This window comes from Thalia democratica, chromosome 5, assembly GCF_965202585.1.
Source record: "Thalia democratica chromosome 5, ktThaDemo2.hap1.1, whole genome shotgun sequence".
Taxonomy (NCBI): Eukaryota; Metazoa; Chordata; class Thaliacea; order Salpida; family Salpidae; genus Thalia; species Thalia democratica.
In genome coordinates this window covers 10,673,024-10,696,451 of record NC_139169.1, presented here as the reverse complement: position 1 = coordinate 10,696,451, position 23,428 = coordinate 10,673,024, and the positions used below count along the sequence as shown (strand labels likewise).

At 22.4% G+C, this 23,428-nt stretch overlaps 1 protein-coding gene across 1 annotated transcript; it reads left to right on the top strand.

The window, feature by feature from the left end:
- Positions 1–4,751: 4,751 nt before the first annotated feature.
- On the top strand, positions 4,752–5,351 carry LOC145836244 (kelch domain-containing protein 7A-like). The gene has a single exon (XM_082944063.1). The coding sequence runs from the start codon at positions 4,752–4,754 to the stop codon at positions 5,349–5,351; it is 600 nt and encodes a 199-aa protein (XP_082800189.1).
- Positions 5,352–23,428: the final 18,077 nt, after the last annotated feature.

Here is a 23,428-nt window from a genome sequence, read left to right as displayed (position 1 = left end):
AGCGATAAAGTCCGAAAAATTGATGAAGCCAAGTTGTTCACAGCCCAACGTCTAGGACATAATTAGCTTAATCTACTACAAATAAAATTGGCGTCAGATCATAATAAAGATAGTCAAGAATCGGATAAAAGCGGCAAAACAAAATATATTTAATAATTTTGTTGGTATGCCTAATATTATTTCTTTTCTTTAGCTTACTTTTAATTTCTTAAATAATTTTAATTTAAAAAATTAATTTGCTAGATAATAGCTAAATGTTAAAAAAAATAAAACTATATACATTATTTTTTTATCAAAGTTTTATAAGGATTTTTAAAATATGCTTTTGTACATTTTGCAAGGCTATATTTCAAAAATCGGATAAATTTATTTAGTCAGATTAAAAAGCTATGAAAATAATTAATTGAATATTTGTTTCTTTATGAACTTAATAAAAAAGGTGCATAAAAGATTTTTTTTAAAGTGTAGTCACTTTTAATCATAGCAAACTATAATAAGTCTTATTTAAACACAATCCTTAAAACACATATTTTCTTACGTATGTCTCTACGTCATTACAGTTATGAAACACACTGATAACTTTTACTGATAACACACTTTAATGCTAGTTTAAAATGATAAATAATAATATACTTAGCGTCTGAAAATTTTTTATTATAAAATGCTGCAATAAAAAATAATTTAAAATTTAAAAAGATTAAAGAGGTCTATCTAAAGTTAAATACCTGTAGTCATCTGTTTTATACTAAATTAGATATTTAGAGAAATACATCAATACAAAAAGATAAACTTTTTTAACTCGTGTAAAACTGTTTGTTATTCTAGTTGGTATTTTTTTATTTTAAATTTAATTACAATTCGCAAACTTTTTTTCTAATAAGATTAAAGTTGAAGTTGTGTTGAAACTTACTTTATTAATTTATTTATATTGCTTATCTTTTTAAGTTGTGTACAGTTAATTTAAATAAAACACAAGGCAACACCAAAAATACGACAAAAAGGCTTGTTAGATAAATGGGAAAAAAAAACTTACTTGATTAATTGTATTTTATTTTATTGTTTCATTTTAAACATTTTATTTCCATTATAATAGCTAAGCATATATATTTAAGTTCATCTTCAAACTAAAAACTGAGTACAAAAATTTATCAATAATTCTAGCTTTAATAAAACTCTAAGATGTTTAATGACTTCATAAATATTCTTTACACATAACTTCATCATTAATTATTTTTTTGAATTGATAGATAACCGGTTTATTTTGTTTTTTGAGTCGTTAAAAGCAGTAATGTATCGTTTTTTAAAATACTTTAAGCTCTCGTCTAAAAAGGGTTTTTAAATTAGTGAAATCTAATCAGTTTCTTTATTATTTATTAATTTTATGCTTAAAAATTCGAAGTTAAAAGTAAAATATTTTTTTCTTTATGAAAAAATTAAAGCTAATTAATTTACATCTCTTCCAAGTAGTTTAAAACTACAAATATCCGACTTAAACTTGCTACTGGTCGTTTATTTGGTGGTTTTGTAGCATAATTGATTAAGAAACAGTTTTTTAATAAGTCTGAGTTCTTTGATTAACTCTTATAACAGTTTTATTTAGTTTTTTTTGTAACTTAAAGTTTACCTTTAGTATATTGTTAGTTTGAAAAAAAACTAATTTAATAAAAAAAATATTTTCATACAGTGTCTTTTAATTGTATGTTTTAGACTTAAGCTAGTGAATAATAATATATAAAAAAATATTCATTTTTAGTTGTAAATGGAAGAAATAATCTAAACGCTCAACTTTTATTTCATTAGATTTTTTTTTAATTATATTTTTGCTGATTTCCAATCTTTTATAAACTTTTTATTTTATACTAATAGTTTTTTTTTTGTTTATAAGTTTTTATAACACTACAGGTTGCACCAGGGTTTTCCAAAAAGGGTCATTTGAGCAAATTAGCCAAAAGCTGCTAAAGGGCCAAAGTAGGGTCGTGACTAATAAAGAGACCATAAGTTTATAATTTGATATTTGGGAGGGATTTGATGGTTAAAATAAAATAAAACAGTTTAGGCGCATTCGAGATTACTCTAATAACTTATATTAGTTATTCTAGGAAAATTGAGTTTTTTCCTAAATATTTTAGAATAAATGAAAAAAATAAATAGGGTTTTAGTTGTATTAAATATTTGTGTTTTTAGAAATTTTATTTGGTGGGGACTGATTTAATTTTTTCGAAATATAGTTTTGGAATATTTTTTCTGATGAAAAAAATTTGGGATACTCTAGTGTTAATAATAGTACAAAGTTTTGAACGATCTACATAAACTAAAAACTCACTAAGTGTTTTTAATTTAATTTTTTCAAAACAATATAACATTTCAACTAAGATTTTATATTATAATGTTTACAAGTGTAAACAAGTTATGTAATTTTTTACTTTTTTTAAAAGCATTTATTCATTATGGGTTATAATGTCGGTTTAGAGTACACTATAACCATACCTACAATTCTATGGAGTTTTGCACAATTAAAAAATCGAGGTTTAAGAATATGGTCAACGAATTTAAAGTATAGAAAAAGCTATAAAGTACTTATTTGAACTGTATGTGAAAATAAAAATAATATTTTTTACCAGTACATATATAAAATAGAACTATAACAAGTTATCATAACGTATTTAATAGTTAAATAAAGCAATATTTTTTTGTGTATTTCTTTTCTTTTAAAACAAAAAACTGATTTACTGACCATGTTATCAGAAATTAATTAAAGACTTTTAATAAAAAGTATAATTACTACATTAAAATACTAAATGTGTTTAAACATAGAAAATTTTGAAATAAACATTAAGTTTTGTTAAAGTAAATTTTGATTGACTAACATTTTGGTTTACTTAATTAAAAAATAAATTAGTGTTGAAAAAACTGAATATATAAACTATTATTTATAGATCTTTTTATAAAACGTTATTCAAAACATCATCAAGTCATGTCAGGTAGTAGTAATAGTAACATTAGTGATAAAATAATAAAAATTAAAGATAACCATGAAAAATTAACAAGCTTTGGTGCAACTTACAGAAAATCAGGAGTCGATTGTTTTAAAAACAATTGCATAAAGTCATTTACAAAACATTTAGATAGTATAAGAGTGCATTCTTACAACACTTTTAATGATACAGGTTAGATAAATATACTGATATTTAATATTGATCGTTTTGTTATTTTAAGTTTTAATGAATTTTATTAAGTTTAATTTTCTAATGAATTAAATGTTTTAATACTTAAAAAAGGTTATAAATTTACAGTATAAAGCAGATGTTTTAATATTACTTATTAGTTGTTTTAAAAAAAGGTTTTTAAGTTTTATAAACTGTAAACTACTTTGAAATAAAAGTTTAAATTAATTCAAGTGAATTTTAAGGTATTAAGGGCATATAAGGCACGAGTGATCATCTTTAATAGTAGCATTTACTTTTGTATAAAAATATTAAGTTTAAACTTAACTGTGTTTTTGTTAAATAGAAAAAAATTAAATTCTGAGATAAACACATTTTATAGAATTTTTTTAAGTGTAATCATATTGACTGTAATAATTCTACAGTCGAACTGTTCAGAAACGTTTATAAAATCAAAAATGAATGTTTCCCTTCCCAATGAAATCAAAAGTTCAGTAAAAATTTTTCAATTTAAATAATCCTGTTGTGAAGTCAAAACAAATTTTGATCAATGACACAGTAAGATGTAAAGTAAAACATGATTTATTAAAAAAAAACGTTATCAGTACACACAGAACGACTAAAAGATAACTTATGTTTTTATTTGCAAATACAATATAATATGAAACTTATATTTAGAAATTGTATAGTTTAATACGAACCTAATTTATAAAAACAGCAATCAAGATATTTCCAATACATTCGAAAATTTTTAAAACGTTGTAACTATTTCTTTATATTATCTAGATGTACCAAATATGGAAGAACACGAAATAGTTTCAGTTATGAAAATAAATAAGCTTTTGCATAAAGATGATACAAACAAAAAGTTCATCAAAATCATCCAAAATAAATTAGCTGTTAAAATTATTTTAGTATTTTATAGTTTTGCTCAACTATACAACCTAGCAAGTGTCGCCGAGTCTTCTTTGATTTATATAGAACGTTGTTTTGCAATGGTAGTTGAAACTGAAAACTTTTTAAATTTGGACTTTAGTCTTGCTGCAAAATTACTTGGAAGTTCGAAATTAAATATTCACTCAGAGGTTGAAGTGTTGAATGCAGCATATAATTGGTTGGAACACAATAGTGAAGAGCGTAGCAAGTGTGCGAAAAAATTGTTACTTAAAGTCCGATTTCCTTTGTTGTCAGAACATGCATTACAATATTTTTTAGATAAATTTTCATTATGTTATACAAAAAGTGATCATGTAAACATATTGGACACAGTTTCAAACAACAAAAAATACTCTGAATATAAGTCTAGTGTTTATTACACAAGTCGGTATTGTAACCAAAATAAATTCAACTTGCTTATTTGTGGTGGTTATCATAATAGATTGGATGAAGTTGTGAGTAAAGTACAACAAATTGATGGAAAGAAATGAATATTGTAAAAGAACTTAGATCAATGAATAAAGGTAGATGGATTTTTGAAGCTGTTTATTTAAGGGTGAAATTTATGTTTTCGGTGGTAATTATTATAATTTAAAGCCATCTGTTGAAAAATATTCACCTCTAATTAATGAATGGACTTTAGTAACTGATATGGTCGATGCAACATCAAATTTTTGTGCTTGTTCATTTATGAATGAAATATTTATTTTTGGGGGTAATTATGCTGACTACCATTCATATGGGAGTATAATAACTAACAAATGCTTACAGTTCGATCCGATAAACAAACACTGGAAAGAAGTTTGTGGAATGATTGAAGCAAGACGTAATGCAGCTTGTACAGTTTTTCAAGGAAACATTGTGGTCACAGGTGGAATGAATCAAGGAGCGTTGAAAATAGTAGAATCATATGACGTGTTTGCTGATAAATGGTCACCTATACCTAATACGATAAATCGTAACTGTTTTCAAAATTCAGTTGTTGTAAAAAATAAGCTATTTGTTGTTGGTCAAGGAAAGGATTGTTGCGAAGTGTTTGACAACGTCTGTAAAACATTTGTTGTTTTAAAGCGTCAACCATATATCTTAAACAATAAGAGTGTGGTATTGGGTGATAGAATTTTAATATTTCAAAATGAATCATCAAAAATAGTTTGGTATGATGTTGATAAAGATGTATGGTATGAAAAATCGTGTGATGTAACAAAAGATCTTTCGTACTTTTCCTGTACGAAGTTACCTTGGTATTAAAATACATTCTCAGGATATAATGCGTACTTAAAAATTTATTATAAGATTTGAAATAAAGGATTTTATATTATTGAAAACACATTTAATAAAAAATTTATAAGTTTACTGTCGTGTATTTATTTATTTTTTAAGTAGGGTTTTAATCTTAAAAAAATATAGTTTAACTTCGTTCATTGATTTTAAATTTTATGAATATTAATAACATGAACTCAAAAAGTTTCATTACACTGTTCTAAAAAATAAAAACAATTATACTGTAGTAGTGATAGTTAGTATTTTAAGTCGGTAGGTCAAATAAAAAAGCCGGAAGGTGTATTTTATCATTTTCAACTTTCTACTTATTTCATACAAACTTCAGCTGTATTAATACATTAAAACAACTCAACTTGATTAACAACATAATTTTAATAAAACTTTAATATAGTTAAAATTAAGTTAAAACAAACAAACTTTCATAACATTTTTGTATTTTTATTGCAACTGAGTGAAGTTTCACATTATTGATAAATATTTTGATAAAACATGGAGTTGAAAAACTGCGTTTACAACAGTCTCATCATAAAATAGTTAGGTCCAACTTAAACAATTAAGTACTGATTTTTAATGATAATAAAATTATTTTTTTGACATAGTTACAGAGGAAACTATATTTTGTATTCAAGTATTAGATATATTTGTTTAAAGTTTACATTAATAAAAACAAACAATTATTAAGCCATTTAACATTTATGTTAAACGTATCTTTGTAATAGCACAATTTTGTTTCAGTAAATCTCCATTAAAACTCAAAATTACAACAATATTAAAATATTTTAAATTTCAATCCCAATCTTGTTACAACTCTAAAAAGTTTGTTGATTAGCAGCAAGGTGATTAGCTAAAACAAGGCAATTTTAAAAAATTGTTTATAAACTTGTGTTATTAAGCTTGTGACTACTACCAATTTATTTTCATATTTTGTAATTTGAAAAATGCTACTTAAGTATATAATTTAAGAGTTTTCTAAAGTCATAAATAAAAGTGAAACAATGGTAATTTTTAAATAGAATTAGTTGTTTTAGAAATAAAGTTCAACATGGTGTAGTGTAGTCCAATGGTGTAGTGTGGTATTTTGGTCAGGGGTTGCGCAAATATTTTTCTCTCGGAAAATCCCTTAACATAAGACTACTGTAATGAGCTATAAAAAGTTATTTTTATAAGTAGTATAATTTAAAAAAAATAAATTAATTCGAAGTCACTGTTCTAAAAAATATTTCGTACTACAAAATTAAACAGTTTGTAAATATATATAAACTTTGAAATAGTTACTTATACTTGAACAAATAAAAATTAACTATACAAAATTTGCTTTTACTAGTTATAGTAAACTTTATATCTATAAAAATAAATACGATCATTTTCGAAAATATATGTTTTATTTACGAAAAAAATATCAATATTTTTATTATACAATACAACAAAGATAACAGCACCTCATTGCAAATTACACAATTCTTTTTTAGCAAAAGAACGTGAAATGTAATAAATAGAATAGATTGCTTGCTTATTTAATGTAATTTAGGTGTTAATGCTAATAAATTAAATTTGAGTTTTAACAAATTTAAAGCAAGAAGAAGTTAGATTATTGCTTTATTTAAAACTTCAATAGAATACAAATCAAAAGTTGCCAAAAAAGACACATTATATGAAAAATGTAAAACACAAGACATAGTGAAAAACTGTTTTATGGCAAATTTGAAACGTGAGACTTAATGACAGTAAAACTGAATATCTAAAAAACAAGAAATTAAAAAACTATCTTATTGCAAGTAACTTGAAAAATGTTACTGAAGTTATTTAAATTTAAGTGCGAACTTTTTTTGATATAAATATATAAATATCATTAATGATAACAATAAAAAAAATAGTTAGACAAAGCATAGAACTTGTAAAATGAACTACAGGTGGTAAAAATTAATAATGAAAAACATATCATATCTATATCTATAACATACCATTTTTATCCAAAGCTAAGGTAGTTATAAGAAAAATTTTAGTTTTTTCTAGACCTAGTCGAAAACTTAAATGTTTTAATTTTTACCTTTGCATCCTTCTCTCGTTAACATTCATAAACTCAGTCATACTGAGAGTATGAAAACCCTGAAATACTATTAAAATTACTTGTCACTACAATTTCTGACAATTAAAAATCTTTAATAACTAACAAGGTTTTACATTTCTGAAAAATCATTTAATTTTAAAACATACAAAACACTCATGTAGGTCTATATAAATAATAAATTATTTTTTTTGTCTTATGAATAGCATTTTGTGGTATCTTGCATAGATAGTTTTAAAATGGAAAAATAATAGTTTTTAGTAAAATTTTAAAATTTCTGTGAAAACTAATAATTTTATTTCTTTTTATAAGTTTATTTTAAAAGTACAGCTAAATTAAATTGTCAGTATCTGTTTTTGTTGCTAATAAAAACTAAATAAAACTCTTTATGACTCAACCAACAACACAGTTATATATATAAAATTTATTTTGTAAACTAACTCATAATTCTTTAAAATATATATTATATAAATGGAACTACAAACAAACAGTCAAATAAGTATAACAATTAATATATTAAACGTTTTTCTCTATGCAATTCCTATATAACGTTCAAAATATATTTTACTTTAAAAAATAAAAGAATTGTATTAAACTCAAAATGCCTTTTACTTTTAGTCTGTTGCAACTTTAAATATACTATATTTATCTTTAAAAAAAAGTTAAATCTTCGGTAATAAAATTGAAAGTTTTAATATTTTTGTAGAATAATTTAAAAGCGATTGTTTTTATATTTTATCTTATAAATTTTTAGCTATATTAAAATTTAAAACTGTAAAAACAAATCTTAACTTATGATTTAAATCTGAAATATTTACAGTACTGAAAAAAATTATGCCATGATGTTTTTATGTTGAATTTAATGACGTCACTAACATAACTAATTACTTTGAGCGGAAAAATTAATGAATAATTTTATTTAAAATTAGGTCATTTTTGCTGGAATAACAGAAAAATTCTATAAAATATACAAGATAAGAATATTTGATGTAATTTGAGATATTAATAATAATAAAAAGCTTAGAAAATTAGTAAAATTATCTAATATTAGAAAACATAAAAACTTAAAAACATCACACTACGTGCGATAAAATAATAACATTAAAAGCATTTCAGTTTCTAATTTTCTATAATGATAACATACTAAATAATATATTTTTGCCTTATGCTTTGTTGTTATGATGTAGTACATTTATTTTTTTTAAGCAAAAATAATATTTTATTTTTAATTTCAACTTCATTCACGCATGAATAGTTCTTAATAATATTGATATTATTCAATAAGGTACTAATATCCCTATTTTGTTACAAACTGAGTTGATCGACATTTTTTATCTGTCGAAACAGTTGTTGTTTAATAGAACATAAACCTGCTCTTTAGTTGTTTTTTAATTTTTTTTGTTACATTAGTTAGCATTTTTTTGCGTATTTAAAGCGAAATGTTGACGCGACCAAACTGAATTAATAAAACTAAAATATTTTGGGTTGAAATTAAAGAAACAAAAACTACTACATTATTTAAATTAAGTAGTGACTATTTTACGTCAGTGTTTGAAAAATCTATTTAAGAAAGACTTAATTTGAAAAAAAGAGTTTTTAAGAAAAACAATTTTAATTTAGTAAGTATAAAAAAAATGTGCTTTTTTCGATGGATATATATTTAAAATATATATTTTAAAATGATTCTTTTGTCATATATACTGTTTTCAATAAATCCACCTACCTTTATATATTTAAGTTTTCAAATAAATAGTTAAAAACATAAAATGTTAAAAGATAAAGAAGTATATTGCGTTAATATTGAAAAGCAATAAATGTTTCAGGAGTGTTTAAAAAAAATAAACAGAATTTGAAAAAAATATCCACTAGAAAAACTAATATGCTTTAATAATTTAAATAAAGTCTTTCAAAGGCACATATTTCATATTTGAAACTATAACTTGAATTTTTTAGCTTTAGAAATGTTTAAGATAAAATTTTTATTAATCCTTTATGAAATGCATTATAATTACCATCATACAGTATGGAAAAAAGTTAAATAGGACTTATTTAAATGTATATGTAATTAATGTTTAGAAGTTACGTCATTTCGAAATTTATTTTTTAATTTTTTTCAAGAATAAAAGCTACTGGTATGTATAAATATATTACTTTTTAAAATTTTCAGACGAACGAATATATTTAACTAAATCCTTATTAGTTTGTAAGTAAACATTTCGGTTTTTTTTTTTAAATGACCACAACCTTTTATTAATAACACAAAACTTTTTACTGTTATTTAAAATTATATTTTTTTAAAGTATATAACTTCTAATTGTTTACAAAAAAGGGTGCTTACTTGAATAGCTAATAGCATCTTTACGCAATTAAAAAAATACAAACAAAAAATGAAAAGCTGTAATTTTTTTACCATATAGTACTTCTTAAATTATAGTGACAACTTGCTTTTTATCTTTTTTGTCAACTATATGTTTTCATCACTAAAGTTATTGTTTTATCAGTAACTAACAAAATATAAGCTGAAGCTAACTCATTCAAGTAAAACTAGAACTTATTTAGTGAAATGTTATTAACTATTTGTGAATTATTACAGTAAATTAGATTTTTTTTTCTTTATTTTGTTAAAATTAAGAGAAATGTTTTTTATTTAAAAATGATATAAAGACAAAATTTAAACTGATTTATTGTAAATAAAAGTATAAGTTTTTATAAATATATTCTAATACTTGCAAACTTTTTTTTTTTTAAATATTCTTACTGTGTTCACAACAGTTTTAAAATTTGACATTGATATTGAATTACAATTATACTGAGTAGTTTTAAATACGCAGTTTTAAACTTATAGTTTGTGCGTAAATTAATAATGTCGTTAGAGTCAAAATATAACGTATAAGTGTAAAAATTATTAAAAAACTAGATAAAGCGTTAGACAATTTTAAAAGAAAATTTTGAGATTTTTTGCACATTTAATTTTTCACGCATAACATCAATTTTGCATTTTTGTAAAGCGTTTTTTAGCTAGTACCATATCTGTAACATAAAAAGAAACTGAAAACTAAAATTTTATAACTTACTTATATTAGAGGCAAAAAATGAAAGATTTAAATCTTGAACAGTAAAAGTTAATGTTAGAAACAAACTAACTAAGAGATAAAGTTAAAGCATTTTTAAAAGATTCATACCAGGGACAGACAAAAATTTAATTTATTTAGAAGCTAGGATAAAAAAAAATTTAAGTGTAAATAAATTGTTTTAGTTTATTTTGAACTTTAATATTTTAATCAACAACTATGCTTATTTATATAGTTTAGTATACAGTTACAAGTTTGTTGTCAATATGATGGACCTAGACATAAAAACCTAAACCACTTAAACTGAAATAGACATAAATAAAAAAAAGTATTAACACAGATATTTTATTTATAAAAACAAAGATAAAAACACAACTTGATATAAAATTTACTGGTTAACATAAAAAGCAAAAATTTAATCATAAACTTATACTTATTTACGCTTTGATGTAGAACGACCAACGTCAAATATTTAAATGTATTAACAAACAACAAAAATAAAAACCTAATGCATCAAGGAATTTAACAATAGACTAGTCAGATGAATAATCATTAAATACATTGAAAAATGACTCATTATTAAAAGAGTAGTGGTGCTGCTAATAAAATTGAACTATAACCTATATTAAATCTTAAAATTAAATCAACACTTGATAAAATTACTTATTTTACTAACACAAATATAATACAGATAAAACTGTTTTAACTTTAATCGAAATTCTTTACAGTTTTTGCTACAAACTAATTCATTTGGTAGTTTGTACCATATTTCAACTGACCGATAAAACAAAACAAAAAAATCTGCCAAGCCTAATTTTTGAGTATTGCAGCGGTTGAAGACTAATATGGTATATTTTCTTTAAACATAAGTTAAAACTTCCAAATGTTACTCTCTTATTGGCTTATCATGATCACGCAACATTATAGTAATGAAGTGGTCCAAGTTTAAATCATATAAAATGCGTTATTTTATGTTCTTTTTATTCTCACGCTAAATTAAAAAAAAAATAACTAAAAAATAAACAAGGAAAATGTGAAATACTTTTATACTTCATATATTAATTTTATTAGTTTTTTTAGCTTAACAATTGTTTGAAACTAAAATAAATTTAAAACATTTGTTCAACAACTATATAATACTAATTTTAACATCAAGAGAATATAAGTAAAAAAAAATTTATCGAGATTCGTGTTTTAAAGCCTTACTAAATTAAGTTTCTCCTTCTGTTTAGAAGTTAACAAGATTTAGATTATTATTGTCTAAAGTATTCAAAATAGTTTTTAATTAAAATTAAAAATGTGTTTTTATACATATTTAAATTAAGATTATAAATATGAATTTATGAATTGTGGTACGTTATAATATTGTTCTACGTAAAATTTTAAGTTAAAACTTTTATTTAAGAACTTTATTTAAGCACTGACGGGTTTTTTCACCGAAACTTACTTTGTAAAATAAATTTTTGAAAGGATAAAAACTTTACATTAAAATTTCATTAAAAAACTATCACATTTTATTCGTTCAAAACAATTTGCGTTTAAAAACGGATATCAAATTAAATTTATAATTTAAGTTGACAAAAAAAAACAATTTATTTCAACTTTTATTTGAGAAAATAAAAACTAGAAGCGTGGAGCTCCGTTTATAATTGACTAATTGTTTAAAATTTTCGCAGTTCATAAGTATATCGGTGAAAATATAACGCTGTGCGAAAGTGACGCCTTGCAAAAATCGCCATGCTAATGTAACGTCGTGAAAAGGCTTTAGACGTGTAAAAATGTCATCATGAAAAAATGACGCCGTTCAAAAATGTTCCTGGCTGCAAAAATGACACCGTGCAAAAGTGTCTACTCGTGCTAGAGTGACGTCATGCAAAAGTGTCCCCTCGTGCTATAGTGACGCGCATTTAAAAGTCTCCCCTCGTGCTAGAGTGACGTCGTGCAAAAGTGTCCCCTCGTGCAAAAGTGAACCTTCGAGCAAAAGTGACACTCGTACAAAAGTGTCCCTTCGTGCAATAGTGACGTTCCCATTTAAATATTGTTTGGTTGAAATGTAATAACTAACTAGTTATTACGTCAACCGATATCAGGAGATCTTATTGTTCATCTTTTTTACTGATTTAATGTTTAACATCAACACTTTTTTTATAACTTTATTTGTTTTAAGAAAAAAACGATTTGTAAAAGAGTAAATAACATTTGATATTCACCACTCGATTTCAAAAAGTTATTTTATCTGACTCTTTTTCAGAATAGTTTTAATTGTAATTTTTCAAAACTAGACTAAACTGGACTTGTGATTTTTTAATAGTTTTATTTGATTATTAAAATGTTTTCATTCCAGAATTCAGAATTGAATCTAGATAATCTACTTAACAAAATTTCTAAGCAACGATATTGAAAATATTGTTAAATCGAAATACTACAGAATCATAATTTAGCAAAAACTTCAAATTTTTTAAACATTTTATTAAATGCAGGAATTGAAAATGACTAACAAAAAAACGTCATTTAAAAAAACACATAAATAATAAACAATGAACTTTACCGCAAGATCAACAACAACAGCATTCGAGACAATTCTACGACCGGTTTCGTCCTAATTTGGAATCATCAGGCAGGCATAGTCGCGAGAAACCGCTATTGTGATCTTAAACAAGCGGGTTTAAGTAAAAAGTACTATAGCGACCGTTTGTTGGTAAAGTTGAAAAAACAACTTTGTTGATGATGGCCGAAATAAATACTAATTCTAAAAAAGCATGATCTTGCAAAGTATAGACGTCACATAATCAATAGTAGCACAAACAAATAACCATATATTTCTTAATATATAATTTTTTTTTGAAATCATCAAAGGCAACAATTAAAAGTACAAGTATGCTATGGTATTGTTTCCAATAAAATTATTATAATTAAAAAAAGGCAGTTTTTTCTATTTATTTCAGTTATTCAAATTATTCAATTATTCAATATTTCAATTAATGCAATTTTCGAAAAAAAAACGATGAAAATTATTTATTAATTAATTTGAATAACTGCTTAGAAAAGTCTAGAAAGTAATATTTATTGTTGCTAGGTGACTAATTTACTTTATCTAAAACTTAAAGCAAAGTTTAAACTTATACTGCAAGTTTAATTGTTGGACTAACAATAAGAAATTTCTTCTAACTGTTGTGATTAAATTAAGATATTTTGTTATTAAAAAAATAATAATTTTAGTGGTTTTTTAATTATAATGTACTATTTTAGCTTTTACCAAATATAATTTACTAGTTAAAGCTAGTTTTATTCTTTTATAACAATTATACTGCGTTTTCAACAGTTGTAAATTAATTGTTGACGATCCACAGACTTTATTATAGGATACTTAACTTTAATATATAGTTTTTAGGTTAACACTTGTGTGAAATTCAGGGACGTCATTAAAAGCAAAAAAAGTTAAACAGGATTATAACTGTACAAAAGTTTTTTTGTTTTAAATAATTTGTTAATACTACCTAGTACATTGGATTAAGTAAAATAAGCTGTTTAAACATGCATATAAGTTAGCTTCTTTTGTTTCTAATACACATAATATAAACAGACAAGTAAGTTTATATATTTGAAAAAAAAAGTTTTATATTTGGTTGACACTTTTAATATTTCAAATTTTTTATTTACTACTGTAACATAATTAGCTCAGTTCAAATATATCGAAATAAAGTTTAAGTCATGGAAAGTAATACTATAAAAATATTTTTTTACTTATTCTAAGGTATTTAAAAAAAACATAATGTATTAAGTTTTTAAATAAACTATAAACGAACAACAACTTAATGATTACTTTATTATTTAAAAATAAGTATAAAGAGTTTTAAAGTGAATTTTATGAAACACTAACGAAGAAGATAAAACTTAGTTTCTTCAGTTACTATAGCTTAAATAAATACAATCTTATTTATAATTTTATTATTTTGTTTAACTCGATAACTTTTAAAGTTGTAATATCAGTTCATAAACTTTAGTTGATTGTTTAATAGTTTTTTTTTTACAACCAGCCGGATAATGCTTATAAATTTCTTACCATGCTTACCATAACAAAGTTAAAAATATATACTTTAAAATATTTCTAGAAATCTAACAAAAAACTTTTTTAAATTATTATATCTTTTTTTCTAAATAGCTGAGCATTAGAGTAATAACGTGTTTTACTTTATTACTATAAACTATTTAGTTTTAGACTAATTGTACTAAATTAAATGACTAAGTAAGACTAAAAGTTATTTCACTTCTTTTTTTCTATATAAACCGATGTTGTGTAGATGAAATAAATCTGGTTTTAAAGTGTCTTTGTTTAACTAACTATTTTAATTAATAAACTAAGTTGACTATTTTGTGTTGTTTGTATTATATTTAAATTGATAGTTATTGTTGCGTTGACTACTACTTTATACTAAATTTCAAAGTTTATTGGTTATTACTTTCTTTTTAGATTTTAGCTTTTACTAAAGGTACTTTAGAAATTATTGTTAATTTTATTTTATTAGAAAAAGGGTATTGCGTTTTTATTTCAAGTTTTAAATTGTAAATTGACCACACTTTATACGTTGATGAAGGATATTGGATTTTTATATTTAGCTTTGAAGTTAATGCTTGTTGGAAATCAGTGACGTCAACAAAGACAAAAAACAATAGTTAAACGGGATTAAAAACTGTACAAAAGTTTTATTTTAAAATACTTTGTTAATACTACGTAATCCATTGGTTTAAATAAAATAAGCTGTATGAACATAAATATAAATTAGCTTCTTTTGTTAATATTTTATAATATAACTGTTCAAAAATATAGGTTTAATTGTTTGCTAACAAAAGATCCTAGTGAAGTAACTTCACTGGAATATAAATAAAAACAAATTATACAGTAATCTTCCATTATTGTACCAACATATGTTTCTGTGCGTTAACAAATCAACACACTTCAACTGGTTGTTAAAGGGAAAGATAACTGATATCACATAATATAAACAGACAAGTAAGTATAAAAGTTTTATAAAATATATTAAGTATATTATAAATTAAACTTTATACTGTTAACATTGTCTTGTAAAATATAAAATAGTTTAAAGTAAAAAAATAAGAGGAGTAAAAAAAAATCTTACATTCGTAAGTGTATTAAAAATTTATTTACAAAAGAACAAATTTATAATCATGAAAAAAGGGTTAGCTTCTTTTGTTTGTAATACATAGTATAAACAGAGAAGTAAATTTATAAGTTTAAAAAACAAATTTTAAGTTATGTAGACAGTATTTAATGTTTTTTCTTTTTATTTACTACTGTTACTTAATTAGCTCAGTTAAAGTATTTTAATATAAATTTTAAGAGTTTTAAATTTTAATTTAAGATAAAAATGCTATCAAACTATTTGTATACTTATTCTGAGGCAATTAACAAAATACATTAAGCATTAAATTTCAAATAATAAACTATAAAATAACAACAATTTAATGCTTATTTTTATGGTGAAAAATTAGTACTGAGAGCTTTTAAGTAAATCGGCGTATAAAACTACCGAAAGAAGATAAAACTTTTTTTTCAATTAGTATTGCTTAAACTATAACAATCTTATTTTTTAACTCTATTGTTTTGTTTAACTATAGAATTTTTATAGTTATACTACAACTTATACAACTTTAGGTGTTTGTTTGATAGTTTTTTTTTATAACTAGCCGAATATCTTGGTTATTTTTCTTACCATTCTTACTATAAAAAATGTATAAGTTAGATTTTTAAACACTAGAAAACAACTTATTTTAATAACTGTTGATTTTTCTATCTAAAACCCGTATAAAAAAATACTAAGTTAATTATTATCAGTAAATAATTAAAGTTTCTTTTCTTTAATTCTCAAATTTTTACTTTTGCTACATGCATGTCTATTTGCAATATAGTCTAAGTTTATTTCATAATTATTAATTGCTAATTAGCGTATCTTTTTTGTAAAAATAAATATAACCTAGTTTCACACGCAACTCAACAATTATAAGACAGTTATTATTTACAAACACTGTTAAGTTTTAAAAAAAGTTACGCATGTATTCGTAAATACTGAAGTCTTTAACAAATTATATTAAAAAATTGGTGATCAAAAAATCATACGTATAATACTTTAAATTCTTTTTTTGAGTAAATTTCCTTAAAAATTCAACTCTTTTTTATTAAATAACTTCGTAGTTTTTAACTTCGTGAATTTGAAAAAATATATTATCAAAAGTTATTTAAAAAACTTAATCTATATTTAAACTTCTGGTCACAAATTAAAATCATAAAAGAAATAAAAGTGTTTTTTCAGCACTTTAAAGTTTTAATCTTCAAAACAATCGGTAATGATTTTATCTAACTATATACATACTGTTAATTGTACACATAACTTTAAATATAAAATATTTTATGGCAGATATATTTTTATTTTTTTACATATGTTTTTTAAGTGAGAAATATAAAATAAAATTAGAATAATATACATTATTTTAAACTTCATTTTAATTTTTATTTAATATTTTTTCTGTTTTCTAAAAATATGTTTTCTTCCTCTCCAACACTTTTATTTAAAGTTTTTTTATTGTATATTTGCACATTTGACGTAATTTAGATTTTGTTCGAGAAAGTGCACTGACGTAAAAATTTAACTATATAATCCTTTAATAGCATAGTACTAATATGATTTTTGTTTTATTTTAATAAATTATCATTACACTTCTTTGAAGTTTGTACTTGTTATTATATAGGTTATACTTTTACAGTTATAACTTATTATTTAATTATAGTGTTATAAACAATAGCCGTTAAACGAAGCTTAAATCTTATCTCAATATTTCATGATATAAAAAAACTAATTATAAAACCAATTTTCCGTGCAAAATAGATTAAAACTATTATTAAAAAAAATTAAATTTAAAGTTTGTTTTTCTTAACAAAGCAAAACTTAAAAAAAAATTGACTTTTATTTTAAAGTTAATAAAAAATAACTAAGTTAAGGTACATTTTTTATAGCATTTACTAGTAAAGTTTAAATTTGTATAAAAAATATTTAAATGTGTTATTCATTGAAGATAAATTGCTACAAAACTTAATAGTAATATACAATATTTAATAGAAATTTAAATTATTTTCGAATATTTTGAGCTTAATTATAAAACGGCTTATTACAAATCTGTAAAAACTTAATTACAATTGAAACCCAATTGTTAAAATTATAAACAAATTTATAAAATAAAACTAAACGTTTAAAGTTTGCTACTAAGAACTTTTGACGTAAATTTATTACATTTGTATTAAATTATTATTATTCATAGTTTACAACATTTTAAACGTAATTGATAACAAAAAAACATATAAACAAATAATTTTACTGAAAAAAATTACATTTTTCACTGAATATAGACTAGATTTTGTTTTTCAAAATTATAATTAATAAAGAAGTTTTTTTTTCTGTGTGTCTAATTAGACAAACATAAAATAAGGTTAGTGAGACTAAAACAAATAAAGTTTTAGTTACACAAATTTCAATATTTGTTTACTAGATATTTTAAAATTTATGAATGTCTGTCATTATCTTAATAAATTGAAAGTACCACAGATGTTTTTGTGCTAAAACTTTATTTCAACTAACGGCGTTTCACTGCTCTCAAATAATTCTAAGAACAGATCTACGGAGTCTCAAAAAGCTCTAAGAATATTTGAGACTCCGTAGATCTGTTCTTAATTTTATTTGAGAGCAGTGAAACGCCGTTAGTTGAAATAAAGTTGTAGCACAAGATTATCTGTTGTATATATTCCGATAAGCTAAGCTTATCAGGATCTCCAGGATTTAACGCCTTTTAACGTAACATCTTATAAATTGAAAGTATGCATTTTCTTATATTTTAATAATAAAATAAACTTGTGTTTTGACTTCATATTATTAAGTATCTAAAAACCAGCTTTGTTTTTAAATATTTTATACCGTGTTTCAAACTAAAATCTCACAACCAACCAATATAATATTGTAAGATTTGTATTTTTAGTTTAGTTTAATGTTTGTGTGAATTTTAATGCATTTTTTAAAGATAATAACTGCATTAATTAAAACATGTTGTATATAATGTATGTAAAAGCTTTCAAGTCACTAGTATTTTCGTATTTTTTTCGCGTACTCTCTTTTTAAATGAAATTTAAAACTCTTTTAAAAGATAAAAAATTAGTTGAAAAAAAAATATTTATTTATAAAGTTAAATTTTGCTTAATTGAAAAAGATAACTAAGCTACGAAGTTAAAATAAGGATTACAAAAACTAATGTAATAAAACTTAGCTTTGAATATACATAAAAAATAAAAGTATGTAAAAACATCAGTGATTTAAATGTAAATGCGTAGGACAAAAGCTTATACACTTAGTTAAAAGTTAAGCCATATTAAAATATTTAATTTTTTTATATTTGACTCAAAATGCTTCTTCAAAAACTTTTTCATGTTTTCCTTCACTTTGTATATCCTAAACTAGTTGAGGGAATGAGATTAAGCTGTATTAATAAAATATTAGCCAATAACCAAAGGTTACCAAATATTTAGACATAAAATTTGTAATTCATAAAGGAAAACTGAGGTTTTTACTTTAGATAGTAAGTGGAAATCGTGTACTGCGTTTTAAACAATTTTAAATTTTAATCTTACTGCCAAAGTGTTTGAGTCTGTTTTTTATTTATCTATATACTAAAAACTGAATTGAACAGAGCTGCGAACATAAATGACGTCACTAAATAACAAAGAGTACTTGACAAAAAAGACATGATGTAAACTGATTTTAAAACTGTTATAATAAATTCAAAAAAAAGTAAGTACTCGAAAAAAGTAATAATAAATAAAAGTTTTGTTACCTCCATATTTTTATATAATACCTACATAAGAAGTTATAAAAACTCAATTAAAATTTTTGTTATTAGTCACAATGTGTTCAATTTGAAACATATAGTTTTCAACAGTCAGTTTTTAACAAATATGGTTTTAACATGGTGTCAATACTTCTACAAAATAAAATATTGTTTAACACAGGTTAATTCATACAAAAAGAATTGTCTTGTTTTTTTATTTCGTTATTGAGTACAAAATTTTATGACTGTGATTAACTTTGCGTTTGTTGTTCGTAAAAAAAGTATTAAAAGTATTAAAAAAATAACAATATTAAAACTATATGTCGTTAATAAAAGCTTGAATAAATCTTATATTAAAATCGTTGAGCAATTCTGTGCGGTAAAAATTTTGGAAAAATTAAATACTTTAATAGATAAAATTTTCACTAAAAACATTAACTTAAATCGTTGTTACCGTTTGCTGAGAATAGTTATTACGACAAATTTGTTTCCTATTACTAAATTTAGAGTTTGTAAAGTATAATTATAAAACAATATAACTAACTTATAGTTTTTTAAAAAAAAATTAAACATACTTTGAAAACGCATTATAAAGTTTCTAAAAATATTAAAATAATTTGTTTTGCAGGCTGTGAAATTTAAATTAAGAACATACTTTTACATCAAAAATTAATTTAGTATAAAATTTAATTTTTTTAAACTATGAAAAACATACTTCTTTTTTCGCTAATAATTTAATACTAAGTTTCAGTGTTTATTATTGTAAAAAAAAATACTGCTTTTAAAAAAATTATAAATTTAGTCAACTAAACGAACAAATTAAGTTAAAATAAATTTATGATTAGTAAAAACGGACAAATTTTTAAAATTAAACTTAAAAATTAAAAGAAAAAAAATTAAATAGTAAAATTTAAGATTTGCGTCGTTATGGTGTTAAATACTGCAAGTTGATATCTTATCTTTTTAATTTAAGATTTGATAATTTGAATATATAAGAGTTTAATAAGAAAATTAATTTCCTTTCTTAAATTAACTTAAATCAATATTGTTTTTTTTTTAACTTTTAAACTGTTTAAAAAAGTATATATCAAAATCATAATATTTATTTTTGGTTGTGCAGCTCAGTTAAATTTTAAACCTAGTTTAAACTATAAAACACTATTTGGATACATTTTTTATATAAACATTGTTTACAATAAATAAGTTTAATTTTTACTAAAAGGTAATAATGTACGATTTACAAGTACCAATAATATGAAATTTATTTTTTTGTTCTTAGTTTTCGCACTTGAACCATTAAGTTGTTTTAATAAAAATTACTTACAATTTTACTGATATAATTCTTCTCTGATTGAATTATTTACATCTTGGTACATATTTTATTAGGTTTTATTTCTTACTGTAAAACAAATGTTATAGTACATTCGTGCAATATAGGGTATCTAACTAAAAGGCAAATGTGTACTTGCTTAATTTTAAGAAAAACCATTTTTTAATTAAATCTTAAAAGCTTTTTATGTGCCCTAAATTTATAAAGTTTTGAATATTATCTTTTAATTAGCCGTTTTTACGAATTAATATTCTTATATTAATGCTAAGAAACTAACAAACCTAGTTTTAAAAACATGAGACTTTTTTTTGAGTTTGCTAGGTTTTATTAGTAACTTTTTTGACCTCAATAATATATTTTTAGTACAATATAACTTTGTTTTTTTTCAAAACAATATTAAACTTTAAATTTCATTTTTTAAATAAGTATTTTGATTCTTAGAATCCTAAATTAAATGATTTGTTTAAGATTAGTGACATAGTTTTTTAAACAGAGTGTGCAACAAAATTATTAAGATTTCAATTTTTTCTTTAAATTCCAAATAGATTCATTAACCGCAAACTTTTAACCTTTTATTCTTATGAAATTAAATTACTTTTAACCAGTGGCATTTAAATGGTTTATTCACTGTTTAATAAGAGAATTAATTATACAATAATGTAAACTTTTTTTTTATTTCTTAAATTTGTAAAAGTAGTTTTTTTTTTTAATTTTGTCATTAAACTAAACGACAAAATACATTTTATTTCTCAACTATTTATTGTGTAATTATGAAGTCTGTTTTTTATATGTTTATTTCTTTTTAAATTGATTTTTTTAGTTTGTTTGTATACAAACTTCGTTATAATAAAAAAGTGGTAAATTCAATTATAATATTATTATTAAATAATTTTTTGTTACTTAGGTATTGTTTTAACAATTCTTTTCAACTTAAAACGTGAGCAAGGTAGACACACCATTTACTCGTTCAAACTAAACTTAGCAAACAATACTGCTTGCTTAAAACGCTTAAAATATATAAATAATCCACTTAAACATAATTGCAGTGTTTTGATCGCATATGACGGCAATTGGTTTTGAAAAAATGGTTATCTACTTATTTGTTTTTTAGTTTAACATTAGATAGATTTATGCAAATTTTATATTTTATTCGCGACCGGTTTCGGTGGCAAGAGATTGCGACCTTTTTAAGCAAAAATAAAATATGAAACTGCATATATAAATGTTAGTTAATTATAATGTTGTTTTAAAACTTGTTCATGCGTGAAGAATATAAACAAAAACACAAATGTTGCATATTCGAAAATTCAAGCATATCAGAGTAAATTTAGGTAAAATTTTACATAAAAATTATATCTCTTTTATTCTTTTTTTTTCATAATTTTATAAAATCAAAAATTTTAAATGGTTTTTCTACAAACTGCTTAAACTTACTATTGCATACACATACTTTCGCTTAACAATAAACTTTGACTAACATATTTTTTTCAGATCAATCTTAATTTAAATATTTTATTACTAAAATCATTATAAACTAAAAAAGAGCAAAACTACTTTTTTTAGCAGTGAGCTTTTTGTTTAAGTTTTACTTTAAAAAATTATATTCTTAAAAATATTTATTAATACTGTACACGAGCTAACTAAAAAATACTATTAATTTGTTTAAACTACCATAAAAAACTTTATTCATAGATATTAATTTCAAATATATAAATTTAACCAGATTTTTAACGGTTTTAAACTACTGAAAATTAAGCCTAGAGAATAATTAAAGTTTGTATTTTTTATATACTGAAGTTTGAATTTGATGTTTGTGTGAAAAACGATTTCTTCATTAAACTTTTATTTATATAGTAATTTAGTAATTTATAGAAAGCTGTTTCATTACTTTTTGAATATATGACATAAAATTAGTATTAAATGCAAGAACAATAATTTCATAAACTATGTTTTAAAAAAAATTGATTATCAATGCATTATGATTTTCACTCTAAAATGAAAACACAATCAAAAACATTTGCTTATAACATTAAAAAATATTTAAACTAACACGTATATTAGTTTTGAAAAGTTAAAAAAACTTTATAAATGTTAAACTAATGCAAGCTTTAATTTAAATAATTGAACAAGTTTTTAAATAAATTGTTTTGTATAGCCTACAGAAAAATTGTAAATAATTTTGTTTTTAAAAATTATTTTCTGAATTTTAAAAGTAATCAAAAAAATTTCAAACACTTTTCTGTTTATTTATTTTACAGGCAATATTTATTTTTTCACTAAACATAAAAATAATTAAACTAACAAAAAAACAGCTAGTAAAGAGTAAGGTTAAAGTTGAACAATTTTTTATTTATATATTTTATTATATTGTTATTTGTGTTTTTAATATTTTAGTTAACTAATATATACTTTTATTCCGTTATAAATAAAATTTATGTAGTTTAAAGCTGCATTCGTATAGTATAATTAACGTAAAATTGAAAATTAAAAGCTAATTGTTTTTGTAAATTTTATAATCCAATCTTCTAACTGCTATTTTATTATTTGCAATAATGTTAAAGTTGTATAATTTAGTTATTTTTATAATTTTACAATGATTGAAAACTTAAAGTCTTAAACTTTAAACTAGAAATTGTTTAACCTAATACATATTTCATAAATTATTTATATGACTATGCTAAAATTCAATTAA